The sequence below is a fragment of the Hirundo rustica genome, chromosome Z, assembly GCF_015227805.2.
Source record: "Hirundo rustica isolate bHirRus1 chromosome Z, bHirRus1.pri.v3, whole genome shotgun sequence".
NCBI lineage: Eukaryota > Metazoa > Chordata > Aves > Passeriformes > Hirundinidae > Hirundo > Hirundo rustica.
This window is the reverse complement of record NC_053488.1, coordinates 89699112-89711149: the sequence shown is the minus strand read 5'-3', so window position 1 is coordinate 89711149 and position 12038 is coordinate 89699112. Positions and strand designations below refer to the sequence as shown.

The 12038-nt window shown below is 58.5% G+C and overlaps 1 protein-coding gene across 2 annotated transcripts in view; it reads left to right on the top strand.

Annotated features, from left to right (window-relative positions):
• The first annotated feature begins 3386 nt into the window (after window positions 1-3386).
• The window catches only part of PCDH19 (protocadherin 19), a 56409-nt gene continuing 47757 nt past the window's right edge, over window positions 3387-12038 (top strand). For both annotated transcript variants that reach the window (XM_040090513.1, XM_040090512.1), the window contains exons 1-2: window positions 3387-5527; window positions 8511-8838. In XM_040090513.1, the coding sequence (XP_039946447.1) occupies window positions 3387-5527; window positions 8511-8838 (2469 nt within the window). The remainder of the gene's footprint in view (window positions 5528-8510; window positions 8839-12038) is intronic.

Sequence of the window (12038 nt, the reverse complement as noted above, 5' to 3'; positions counted from 1 at the left end):
GTCTGGTTTTAAATATCTCAAGCCACAGAACTTTTTCCCTCCAGGGAACCATGTCACAGCCTCATAATTTTCCCTGTCAGCAGAGGGGATTTTTTCCCCTGTGACATTCAACCTAAATGCTCCATTTCTTCATTTCCTGTCATTCCTTCTGGTGGTGCCCCTTGTACTCTATTAAATAATTCCCCCCCCCCCCCCCCCTATTTACTCCAACCAGATCTGTAAGGCTCTTAGTTTGTCTCCCCACGGACAGCTCTTAACCAAGCAATATATATATTTAAGCCTTTTAATCTTCTTTCAGAAGTCAGTCTCTCCCGTGCCTTTGATCATTTGTGTGGCTTCCCTCTGAGCTGCCGCCAACCCGTCTGTGCCGAGGGAGCGCCGTGCTGGGGCTCCAGCCGCACCTGAGCCCCGCAGCGCGTCCCTGCCGCCCTCGGATGTGCGGGACCCAAGCGCCGGGAGCTGATCCGTCCCCGCTGCCCGCATGCACAGCATCCTCCCGCGTCCCCCTTGCTGACCCCTGGCCCCAGGGCTTTCTCTGCGGCGTTGCTCTGGGTCTTGGCTTGGCTTGTCGCGGCTCAGCCATCGCTGCCGGTCCTGCTGTCGCTCCTTTGCGTCCCAGCCGCGCTCACTCACATCTGTCCAAGACACAGCTCCTTTCGCCGCTTCCTGCCCATATTTCTAATCTCACTAGGCCCTTTTTGTGTTAATTTTCTACGCTTGCTGGAGCTCACAGCACCTCCCAGTATAGCATCATCTGCCAAATTCATTAATGTGTAGTTTACTCCTCTTTCCAGGTCATTAATGAGGGTATTAAATGAGAGCAGCCCTAACCTAGATCCCTGCAGTACCCCATAAACACCTCCCCCTGCTTCTAATTACCCTTTGTTTATGATCCCTCAGCCAGGTTTTCAATCCACATGGCACAGTTCAAGTCATCAGAATTAATTTTTTTCACGGAAGACTTCGACAGGGCTTTGCCCCCTCGTGCCGTCCCCACCTGCCACCCCTCCATGTCCCACTGCCACTCCCCCGCGGGTCACGGTGACCTGCGCTGCTGCTTTCCGGAGAGGAGAAGGAACACCTGGCAACAGCTTTTTCCTCTGCCGGCTTTTGTCCCGCTGCTCCAGGACACGGCGGCGGAAACGGAGGGGCCCCGAGTGCCTCCGGTGTCCTGCGGGAAGGAGGGGGCTGCCCTCGGCTGTCCCTGGGTATTGCGTCCCTCCCTGGACGGGTAGCATCTTACGGGGGGGTGTCCGCGGCGGGATGCGGTGCTGGGGGCTGGAGGCAATGGGGGGACGCTGTCCGGGACGGCTGCCGCTGGAGAGGGGGGTATCCCCGGACAGAGGCTGTGGTGCGGGATGGCATCACGGGGATGGTGTCTCTGAACGGGATGCTGTCCCAGGCACGGTGATCGTGGATGGAGGCTGTTCCTGGCGGCCGGCGGTATCCCGGTCACTCTCCAGGGGCTCTCCCAGCCGTGTGGGGATCGTGGCCGGGCCCCACCTGTCGAGGAGCCCATCCCGGGGCGGGTGTCCTCGTGTCCCGGCGTCCCCATGTCCCGGTGTCTCCATGTCCGGTCTCCCTGTGCCCTCATGTCCTGGTGCCGCCATGTCCCGGTGTCCCGGTGTGCCCGTGTACCCATGTCCTCGTGCCCCCATGTCCGGGGTCCCGGTGTCCCCGTGTCCCGGTACCCCCATGTCGCGGTGTCCCCATGTCTCAGTGCCCCATGTAGCGGGGTCCCGGGGTTCCCGTGTCCCGGGGTTCCCGTGTCCCGGTATCAACCATGTCCCGGTGTCCCCCTGTCCCGCTGTCCCTATGTTCCCATGGTCCCGGTGTCCCGGGGCCGCTGTGCGCGGGCCGGGCCGGTGCGGCGCCCCGCGCGGCCGCGAGATGGCGCCGTTGTGCCTGGTAAGGCGCTGCGGGGCCCGACGGCGCGGCCGGGCCGGGCGGGGCACGAGCGGGGCAGGAGCGGGGCAGGGACGGGGCAGGAGCGGGGCAGGAGCGGGGCAGGGACGGGCCAGGGACGGGCCGGGCCGAGCTGGGCCCGGCGGGGCAAGGACGGGCGGGGCGGGAAGGAGCGGGCCGGGCCGGACCGGGCCACACCGGGCCGTGGTCGCGGGACACGGCACCGCCGAGGCGTCAGTTCCCGATGCCAACCACCCAATGGGAGCGGTTCCGCGGCAGATGCGCCGAACCTCCGCCCCGCTGCCCCCTCCGCCGCTACCGACCGGCGGGCTGCAGGGGCGGTTTGCCGACGGCCGCGCCGGCCCCGGTCCCTCTTTAACCCCGGGGAGGGGAACGGAGTGTTGGGAGGACCCGCCGGGGCCGCTCCGCCTCCCCCTCCCGTTGACGCCTTCCCCGGGCCCCTGCGCAGAGCTCCCGGGACCCTGCGTGGGGCGCGCGGGAGACCGGAGGTAATGCACGGGCACACGCCCCCGGGAAGGCTGTGTGTCATGGTTACACGGTACCGCTATGGGCTCTCCACGGATCAGCACCGTGCACCGAGCGCGGCGGGGCTCCAGACTCCCGGGGCCGCCCAACGCCCCCGTGCCCCTCGCCGGCTCCCGGGAACACTGCCGGGCAGGGCGGGGTCCCCCTGCCCCAGAGGGTTCAGTCCCTACTGGACGGACTTGGTGCGCTCCGCGAGGATTCGCCACCGCCCCGTGCGCACCCGCTAAGGAAACCGCCAGTGACCGCGGCCGCGGAGCCAAAACACCGCCGCGTCCGCGGCTCACCGGGCAGCGGCAGGGGCTGAGCGGCGCGGGGCAGCAGGGGGAGCAGGGACAGCAGGGACAGCGGGCTGCCGGCTCGGCCCGCGGCAGCGGCTCGGTCCCGTCCCATCCCGCTCCGCTCCCCTCCGCGCCCGCTCCGCTCCCGTCCGCGCCGCCCCGCGGGCCCCGCCCCGGCCCCGCCCCCCGGCCCGCGGCGCTATCCCATTGGCGGCGGCGCGGCGCGGCGGTCACGCCCCACGAGCGCCCATTGGCCGCGGCTCGGCGCCGCCCGCCCACGCGCCGCCCAGCCCCCGCGCCGCCCGCCGGCGCTCCGGACTGCGGGCAGTGGCGTGCGGCCGCCGCAGCGAGCGCCGGCGGCAGCGGGCTCGGCGCGCCTCGGCAGCGCACGGCTCGGCTCCTCGCTCCTCGCTTCGCTGCCGCTCGGCTCAGCGCGCCGCTTTCTGCTCCCGCACCCGCTCGCCATGCCCCGGCCCTTCCGCGGCGCCGCCGGCACGGAGCTCCTGAGCGGACGGCGTTGGCGTGTACGCGGGGGACCGCGGCTCCGGTGCCCGCAGCAGCCCGCCCGCCGCCGGGGCAGCCCGGCGGGCGCTGCCCGCATGAGCGCGGCGGGCCCCTGAGGCGCTCGGCCGGCGGCCGTCGGGGCGCGGCGCGGCCATGGGGGCTCTCCCGGCGCTGCTGGGGGCCGCCTTGCTGTGGGCCGGCGCCGGCGCCCTCGTCAACCTCAAGTATTCGGTGGAAGAGGAGCAGCGGGCCGGCACGGTGATCGCCAACGTCGCCAAGGACGCCCGGGACGCCGGTTTCGTGCTGGACCCCCGGCAGCCCGCCGCCTTCCGGGTGGTCTCCAACTCGGCCCCCCACTTGGTGGACATCAGCCCGGGGTCCGGGCTGCTGGTGACCAAGCAGAAGATCGACAGGGACCTGCTATGCCGGCAGAGCCCCAAGTGTGTCATCTCGCTGGAGGTGATGTCCAGCTCCATGGAGATCTGCGTGATCAAGCTGGAGATCAAGGACCTAAATGACAATGCACCCAGCTTCCCCACCGACCAAATCGAGCTGGAGATCTCAGAGACGGCCAGCCCTGGCACTCGGGTGCCACTGGAGAGTGCCTATGACCCGGACTCGGGCAGCTTTGGTGTGCAGAGCTATGAGATCACCCCCAATGACCTCTTTGGGCTGGAGACCAAGACACGGGGTGACGGGTCCCGTTTTGCCGAGCTGGTGGTGGAGAAGAGCCTGGACCGTGAGACCCAGTCCCACTACAGCTACGTGATCACGGCGCTGGATGGTGGTGACCCGCCCAACTTTGGCACAGTGGAGCTCAGCATCCGCGTCATCGACTCCAACGACAACAACCCGCTCTTTGAGGAGCCAGCCTACACTGTCAGCGTGCCTGAAAATGCCCCGCCGGGGACGCCAGTCATCCGCCTCAATGCCTCTGACCCGGACGAGGGCACCAACGGCCAGGTCCTCTACTCCTTCCACAGCTACGTCTCTGAGCGGGCCCGAGAGCTCTTCCAAATTGACCCCCAGAGTGGCCTCATCACGGTGAGCGGTGCCATCGACTATGAGGAGGGTCACGTCTATGAGCTGGACGTGCAGGCCAAGGACTTGGGGCCTAACTCCATCCCTGCCCATTGCAAAGTGACCATTAGTGTCCAGGACGCCAACGACAACCCGCCCCTCATCAACCTGCTCTCTGTCAACAGCGAGCTGGTGGAGGTGAGCGAGAACGCCCCGCCGGGGTACGTCATCGCCCTGGTGCGGGTCTCAGATCGCGACTCCGGGGCCAACGGGCGGGTGCAGTGCAAGCTCCTGGGCAACGTGCCTTTCCGACTCCAGGAGTATGAGAGCTTCTCCACCATCCTGGTGGACGGGCGGCTGGACCGGGAGCAGAGGGACCAGTACAACCTCACCATCCAGGCTAGGGATAATGGAATCCCTTCCCTGCAGGCCACCAAGTCCTTCACCGTCAAGATCACCGATGAGAATGACAACCACCCCCACTTCTCCAAGCCCTATTACCAAGTCATCGTGCAGGAGAATAACACCCCAGGGGCCTACCTCCTCTCGGTCTCGGCCAGAGACCCTGACCTGGGCCTCAATGGCAGCGTGTCCTACCAGATCGTGCCCTCCCAAGTCAGGGACATGCCTGTTTTCACCTATGTCTCCATCAACCCCAACTCTGGAGATATCTATGCTTTGAGGTCCTTCAATCATGAACAGACCAAGGCCTTTGAGTTCAAGGTCTTGGCAAAAGATGGGGGTAATCCCTCTCTGCAGAGCAATGCCACTGTCAGGGTGATCGTCCTGGATGTCAACGACAACACGCCCGTGATCACGGCCCCGCCGCTGGTCAATGGGACGGCGGAGGTGTACATCCCCAGGAACGCGGGCGTTGGCTACTTGGTCACGGTGGTCAAGGCAGATGACTATGATGAGGGTGAAAATGGCAGACTTTCCTATGAAATGGTGGAAGGAGACAGAGGATTTTTTGAGATCGACCAGGTCAATGGAGAGATAAGGACCACCAGAGCCTTTGGGGAGAATGCCAAAACAGCCTATGAGCTCATTGTGGTGGCTCACGACCATGGGAAAACATCCCTCTCGGCTTCTGCCTTGATTTTGATATACCTGTCTCCGGCCCTGGATGCCCAGGAGTCCATAGGATCTGTTAACCTCTCCTTGATTTTCATTATCGCCCTGGGGTCTATTGCAGCCATTCTTTTTGTCACCATGATCTTTGTGGCAGTCAAGTGCAAAAGGGATAACAAGGAAATCAGGACCTACAACTGCAGGTAAAGATACCTTTGTTTATGTGCACCTGCGGGTCTGCTTTGATTTTTGCCATCGCGGCTACTTTTGCATTCGCTGCCGTATACTTGGGAGTGGTGAGGAGGGGGTGGATTTGCCTTAGGAACAAAAAGTGAGGTTCCTTGTCCCCTGTAAGAAAATTTCCTGCGGAGCTTTAAGGAATTGCTCTCTGCGAGGAGAGCGGAGCAAACGCATCGACCTAATCGCGCGGCTCGAGCAATCTGTTGCAGCATCCCTGATTCTCCCGTGCTCCGTCACCAAAAAAAAAAAAAGCGGGCAGAGCGGTTTTACCGGGGCACGGCTGTCTCCCCCGTCCCCAGCACATCTCCCCGGGCTGGCGATGGGGGCAAAGCCCCGCCGCCGCCGCAGCATCCCCGCAGCAGACGGTGCGGGCGGCGCGGTGGCATCCCTAAAGCCCGGCTGGCCCTTCAAAGGAGCTATTGTGTGCCCTCTGCGGCTCCTGGCCGCGGCCAGCCGCGGGGACAAGCCGCGGGGAAGAGCGGCGAGCCCCGGGAGCGCCGGGCAGGGCTGGCTGGGCTGCGGGACGCGGGGCCGCGGAGGGTTTTGGCATCGCCCTGTCCCTCTGCCCTGGCTGGGGTGGGTGCTGCGGGGTCCGAAATGCCGGGGGGGAGGTCAGCCCCGCGCCTGGGAGCCGCTGAAAAGGCCGGCCGGGGAAATCCAGCCCCCCTGAATATGTAACAGCCCGGCGATTATTGTCTCTCTTTTACTATTCTCTGTGTTACACAAGTTAGGAGACAAATGCTAACCACACATGAATATCAATCAGATGCCATAAAAGAGCAGCTGCAATGCCTCATAAATGGTTTAATCCTGTTACCGGTGAAATAGCCATGACTTCTCCATTCCTTCGGCACCGAGTCGTTTTCGGAGAGGAGGGATGGAAATTAATTTTGCTGTACCTTGGAAACGCGCGCTGGCCCCCGGCAATTCAGCGGCGCGGGGGGATGTGCGGTCTTTAAAGTTTTTATTTGCGCGGAAATAATGCCGGAGAGTCGGGGCATTGTACCCCGTTTTCGCAGCGTTAAAGTGCGTTTATAAGCCCTTTTGCTCGATGGGGGAAAAATCATCTGCAAATAAAGGTCGGTCTGTGCTGTATTATGGGATGCCTAGCTTCAAGTGAAAGCTCGTAGACCAGATTTCTTGCCAGCTCGGCCCATTAAAAGAGGATAGGACCTGAATGGATAAAAATCGTGTTGTGGTGGTGCCCCTAACAGCCTCTCACATACGTATAAGCCCCGGGTTTTGCTGTGACGGCTTAGGGATTAATGAAGTGCGGTTTAATTAAATAATTGGTCAATAGAGAAAGGACAGCAAAATGAATGCCTGCGGGAAATAATTGGGCTCTCGCATTGCCAAACTTAAACATTTAGGTAAACAAAACAATTAAAGCTTCATCAAGCATTGTTAGACGAGTCAGCGGCATATAGATTGTTGGCACAACAGAAATCCCTGCCTTGCTCTGATTTATTTGCACACTCAGGGGGGTGCTCGGGCTGTTATCAGTGTGTGTCTGAGCAGGAGTCAGCTGCAGAGGTGGGGAAGCACCAGGCAGCCTCAGCAGCAGCACCGACCGTGGGGCACCCTCTCCCCACGCCTCTAGGCTTCGCAGTGCCTTGTTTCAGAGATTCTTCACAAGAGCTGCTGGAGAGTCTTCAAAAAACGTGTTAATTTATGAGGCACATATGAGGGCTGTTCGACATAGTGGCATTTTCATGCTCAGGCAATTAGCTTTCTGGAACAAGAATATTTGCCCAAGATTTGCCTTTCCAGACAAACTGTATTATTTATTCATCCCATTATTTCTGTTGCAGCTATTGGATTTTTTTTTTTTTTCTTTTTTTTTTTTTTTAATGCTGCTATCATAACAAGAAGAGGAGCAAAATCCTGACTTTCAAACGTCTATTTCTGACTGTGCATAGCATTTGATGTGCTTCCCGAGGAAATACCAAGCCACCCAGTGCTGTGCATGTACAAATTCATGGCAGGGACTGTTGTGGTGCTCGCTGTGGGAAGATGAGCCACAGTCACTCTGAGCCGAGCAGACTCAACTAATGCAAGGTGCAAATAATTTGTCATTATTTGCTTGAGTGGTAATTTGCAGTAACTTTTTTCCTCTGGTGTTTTGCAGGAGGCAAACAAGGCACTTCATCAGTTGATTCTTTTGGCAGGTGGGAAGCAGAGAGGGAAAGAAAGGCGGAGAAAAACAAGCTTGCAGTGTAATAAAAAGGTCAAAAGGGATCACTTTTTTCTTTGCAAAACACACGGTTGTTGTTCTCTGATTTCTAGACGGTGAAAACATTTCCCAGCAGAAGGGGATGTGCGTGTCAGGGTGAGGGAGAAATGGAATTCAGTTGGAGAAAAGATCAGGTATGATCAGGAGACAGTCAAAATACCAGTGATTTAGATAAAGCATTAATAAACAAACAGCCTTTGGAGTGTGAGAGGATTGAGCTTGCCAGCTAGGACTGCTTCTGGGTCTGCTTTATTTACTGCTATGGAAAATGAACTGGGGAAAAAAATCTGCTATTCGTTTTGAATTTTCATTATGGGGACCAAATTAAATCACTTTAAAAATCCTTATTATGCATGGAAATGAATGCAGGTACCCTTTTCAGTTCATGGATTTTAACATCTCCATTTTTCTCTTCTGCAGGCTGGACTTTACTTCTAGTAGTTAAATATCACCAATTACATACACTAGATCAAAACAGAAGCGTTCTTCCTTCCCTTTTTTTTTTTTCCTTACATATTTGACCTGAAAACGTTATACATATGAAAATAAGCTAAAGGCCGTGTCGTGCCACCAGACCCAAGCCGTGACGTAACGTGCATGACTAAGAGGCCTACATGGAGATGGGGGCCAAGCCCTCTGGGCTTCTGCCTGTGTATTTAGCGGGGCAGGGTTTAGGATGCTCTCAGCTTCTCATTTTCCCCTCTGTCCCCCAGAATCGCGGAGTACTCCTACGGGCACCAGAAGAAATCAAGCAAGAAGAAGAAAATCAGCAAGAACGACATCCGCCTGGTACCGCGGGACGTGGAGGAGACGGATAAAATGAACGTTGTGAGCTGCTCCTCTCTCACCTCCTCCCTCAACTACTTCGACTACCACCAGCAGACCCTGCCGCTGGGCTGCCGCCGCTCCGAGAGCACCTTCCTCAACGTGGAGAGCCAGAACAACAGGAACGCCGGCTCCAACCACATCTACCACCACACCTTCACGGGGCAGAGCCCCCAGCAGCCCGACCTCATCATCAACGGGATGCCGCTGCCGGAGGTGAGTGCGGGAGCGGCTGTGCCCGCGGGCCCCGCGTCCGTGCTGCCGAAGTGGGCTGTGGAGCTGGCGCTGCTGGCCTCCCTGTGCTGGACAGAGTGCACTGGGGTGCTTTGGGCGTGCTGGGCACGCCGGGGGCAGGCAGTGATGGAGCATGGGCAGGGGCAGCAGCCGGCACTCACCTGAGGGCTCCGGGGCAGCCCTGACCTGTGGCCGTGGGGGGATGTTTCACCCCCAGAAGCTGCGGAGAGCCTCAGAAGCGCCCAGGTGGGTTTGGGCCAGGCCAGGCTGTGTCCAGGTGTCCGGGAAGCTGGAGGTGGCTGCTTTGCCAGTGGATTCTGAGTGTGGCCATGCTCGATGGAGAAGACACCTGTCTTCACAGGAGTGTTTTTTTAAAAGGTTGTTGGAAGGGATGTTGGTGGCTGTTCCTCTGGAGGCAGCTGGCTGTCCTGGGGCTGCAGGCAGTGCAGGGTGCCCCGTTGTGACCACCTGCACTCCGGGCCCGGTGCTGTCCCTTCACTGTGCAGGACCCTGGCTGGCACAGGAGAGATGTGTGGTACCTGCTGAAGGCAGGGAAAGGGACCACTCTGATCCACACCGTCCTCATCAGTTTCTTCGAATTCTTTGGCTTTCCTGTACATCACAGGCATCATTTAATGTTGCTTGTTTGTCTCTCTTTGAATTATTGTTTGGTTTTAAGCAAAACAATCAAAGGTTTGTCATGTTTCCTGCTTTGAACAGAATAACAAAGCTGAAAAAGCAGCTGAAATATTTATGGCTCACTCTGTTTTGTCTTCAATGTGTTGGTGTAAATGCAAAGTGCTGCTGCTGAAGGCAGTGGAGCTGCTTCAGATTCATCCTGGTGCTGCAGGGAGCCGAGCCTGGCCCTCTGCAGGGTGCTGGAGAGGGCTGGGGGCCTGGTCCTGCTGTGGTTGTGTTGGCAGAATGCTCACTGGACCCTGGTGCTGGACTTCCACTGAGACAGAACCAGCTCTGGGAGGCCGTGTACCAGTGTTGGCCCGTGCGAGTGACCATTGCTGTTGGTGTGCTGTGGGCAGTGGTTCCTGAGGAATTCCTGTCTTCCTGGAGCAGTGTCTTTTGGAGAGGATTCTGGGGTGCATCTCTGGCTGGTGTCCTACTATGGGCACTGGAGCAGTGGAACATCCTGTCAGCCTGGGACTCACTGCCACCAGTCACAGAATCCCTCACGTGTTGGCGTTATCCAGAAGCGCATGCTGGCAGTAGGAGGTCTCAGGTGCCAGGGAGGATGGAAGGACCATCAGGAACATCATAACTCGGCTGATAAAGTTAACAGGCAGCTGCATGCAGAAGGCAGTGCTGCCTGTGCTTCTCTTTGGTACAACAGCTGGGCTGGGGTCTCATGGAATGTGCTCTCCAGAGGTGTCCCTGCCTTGTTCACCCTCTTGTCAGGGAGACTGGGTGCTTGTTTCTCCCTGTGGCTCCAGCTCGCCCCGTTTTCCCATCACTTGTGCAGGTGAGCTGCACTGTGAAGAGCAGGTAGCTTGCCTGGAGAAGGGAGTTTGTCTCTTGTAGTGAGTGGCTGGAGTGTCAGTGGAGTGTTTTCCCCTGGCAGGGGGGGCCACAGGCAGCTGGCCAGTCCTGTGAAGGGACCGGCAGCTCTCATGTGAGAGAAACGTCCTGGCAGAGATCTGCTTGCTCTCTGGAGGTGCTTTTGGACAAAAGGGCAAGGTCAGGGTATGGGGTGGAGAAATCCCAACTGGAAGCTGTTTGGAAGTTTACTTAAGGGTGGGAATGTTGATGTCTTTTGGCAGGACCCCAGTGTTAAGCCTCCAGCTGTTACAAGCGAAGCTGTCTTGCTGGTGGTGTGGGTTCTGTTGGCTTCTAAAAATCCCAGTGACCCCTGAGGGTGAGTTGGTTCATTGGTGCTGGAGTGACAGCCCTGTCCTGGCACAGAGGGTGACACAGAAGCTCCACAGAAGTTGTTTCCTGGGAGGAGCGTGGCAGCCCTGTAGCCCCGGCAGCCCGTGTGATGCTGTGGCTGTGCAGGGTGCTATTGGCACACCTCTGGGTGGTGAGGATTGAATAAACACAGTTCCTGCCCAGGGCCTACAGAGCCAAACCATTCCCTGCAGTGCTTCCAGTGGTACCTTGTCTGGGCTGGTTTGAATCGCTTCCAGCGATGAAGCCGCCGTTGTTTCCCCGGGGAGGCTTTATGAGGTGTCAGCATCGGGAAGATATCATTGCTGCTCCACCTAGGAGTGACTTTTCCTGATGGGAAGGCAAAGCATGGGCTGATAGCAGATAAAACACGAGGTAAATGTGTCTCTGGCAGTGTCACTTGGCATATGATGGTTGTGGCTGGGGGTAAGTGATTGCCTCTGCAGACACGCCGCCCCAGCAGCGGTGGGTTTGTGATGTAGCTGGTCTTTAACGTGAGCCTCGTTTACTTTAGCAGTCGGGAGCCTTGAAATAAAAGTCCCCAAGGATGGCTTGTTTGTGGAGCTTCAAGAAATGTTTCTTCTAGTTTGATGGCAGGTCTCGGGGCTGGAAATAATTGGGTTTGTTGGTGCTCCTCATCTTTCCCTGGCGATCTGGGAAGGATTAAAGAGCGGTGTCCGTGGGGGCTGCAGCCCCACTCTGAGTGTGCAAAAGAAGCTTGAGACCACCCTTACGAAGCTTTTCCCTTTGGGTGTGGCTGGGCTTGGCTGTCAGCTCTGCCTGTGCCAGGGTGCAGCTGCCAGTGGAGCATCGGGGGCAGTGGGGATGTCCCGGGGAGTTGTGGCCCTGCTGGGAATCAGTGGGGTCCCGTGGGTGCCAGGGTGCTGCTCGGGGAGCCTGTCCACAGCCTCTCAGCATCCTTGTGGCTGCAGGCAGCGGTGGCAGAAAGCGTTAGTGAGCAGCTCTGGTGATTGTGGCTGACAGCGGGAGGCTTGGCCCCCGTTAGTGTTTGGATTTGTTTTGCAGCAGGGAGAGTGGGACATGCTGGAGCTGCAAGGGCATTGCTGCTCAGAGGCTTGGCTGCTGCCGAGAGCTCTTTTTTATCTTCCTTCTGAGCTGGAGGAGAAGTCAGCTTTGAAACCAAAAAGGGCTTGTTGTCAGGTTTTTGCGTGTGTATTGCTGGGAGTTGTACCAGGAGATTAAAAATCAAAATTAATAGGAGCCATTAGGCAGCTTCCTTGATAAAAATGCGTGTTGCATTGGGGTGGTGTGGAAACTGGTCT